Consider the following 931-nt stretch of genomic DNA (forward strand, 5'->3'; position numbering starts at 1 on the left):
AGGAGAACTCTAAGTCTCCAGTGAGCTAAAGGAAACACCCTTAAAGGGATCCTAGTGCAGGGAGGGGAGGCCTGGGGGCGGCCCATCTCCAGTGCAGGCCTGGGAAGTACCCCCTGCAAGCCCCACAGCTTGCCAGACAACCCCACCTTCCAGAGTGGGAAACCTTCCCTCGTCCCCCTGCTGATCCGAGAGAACGCAACACGCTGATAACTTCTTCCACGGTCCAAGTCTTCGGGGTCGGTCTCGGTCCCCCGACATCCAGACCCGCAGCCTCCGGCAGCGCTCCCGCCCCTACACGTCCAGGACGTGGTTGAGATACGAGATGTAGCAGATGGCCAGGCGCAGGATCTCGATCTTGGAGAGCTTCTTGTCCGGGGGCAGCGTGGGCAGCAGTTTGCGGAGCTCGGCGAAGGCCAGGTTGAAGGCCTCCACGCGGATGCGCTCGCGGGTGGCGTGAGCCGACCTGTACTTGGCCGTGGCACGCCGGCGGCGGCGCTTCTCCTCGCGGCTCAGCTGCTGCGGGTGCGGGTAGAGCGCGGCCCGGCCGCCGCCTTTGCCGTCGCCCTCGGCCTCCTCCACCGGCTCCAGGTCCGACACGTTGCCCAGCACCTTGGCGTCCGCGCCGCCCAACGACTCCGGATCCGAGTGCGCCGAGCTAGGGTGGTCCGAGTCGGCGGCTTGGTCCGGACTCAGCATCATTTTGGAGGCTGAGGGGGAGTCAGAAAATCAATAAAAGGAATCAGGGTCTTCGATAGGTGTGGGAGCGGGGTACGGCCTTCTTCCCACCCCAGGCCCGCGCGCTCGGGGGAGCTGGCCCGGCGGGGAGGGAGCCGTCTCTCCTAGGCAGGGCCGCATCCTGGACCTGAGACCTCGGCCTGCAGGCGGCCCAGCCCGGGACGACCGCAAGCCTGTGACGCCTGGGTTTTGTGCG

The 931-nt window shown here is 66.4% G+C and overlaps 1 protein-coding gene across 1 annotated transcript; it reads right to left on the reverse strand.

Moving 5' to 3' along the window:
• Nucleotides 1–291: 291 nt before the first annotated feature.
• Nucleotides 292–699, reverse strand: NHLH2 (nescient helix-loop-helix 2; the record flags this gene model as incomplete). Its single annotated transcript, XM_081113040.1, has 1 exon — nucleotides 292–699. The coding sequence occupies one exon, from the start codon at nucleotides 697–699 to the stop codon at nucleotides 292–294; it is 408 nt and encodes a 135-aa protein (XP_080969166.1).
• Nucleotides 700–931: the final 232 nt, after the last annotated feature.

This window comes from Myotis nattereri (assembly GCF_964212035.1).
Source record: "Myotis nattereri genome assembly, chromosome: 18".
Taxonomy (NCBI): domain Eukaryota; kingdom Metazoa; phylum Chordata; class Mammalia; order Chiroptera; family Vespertilionidae; genus Myotis; species Myotis nattereri.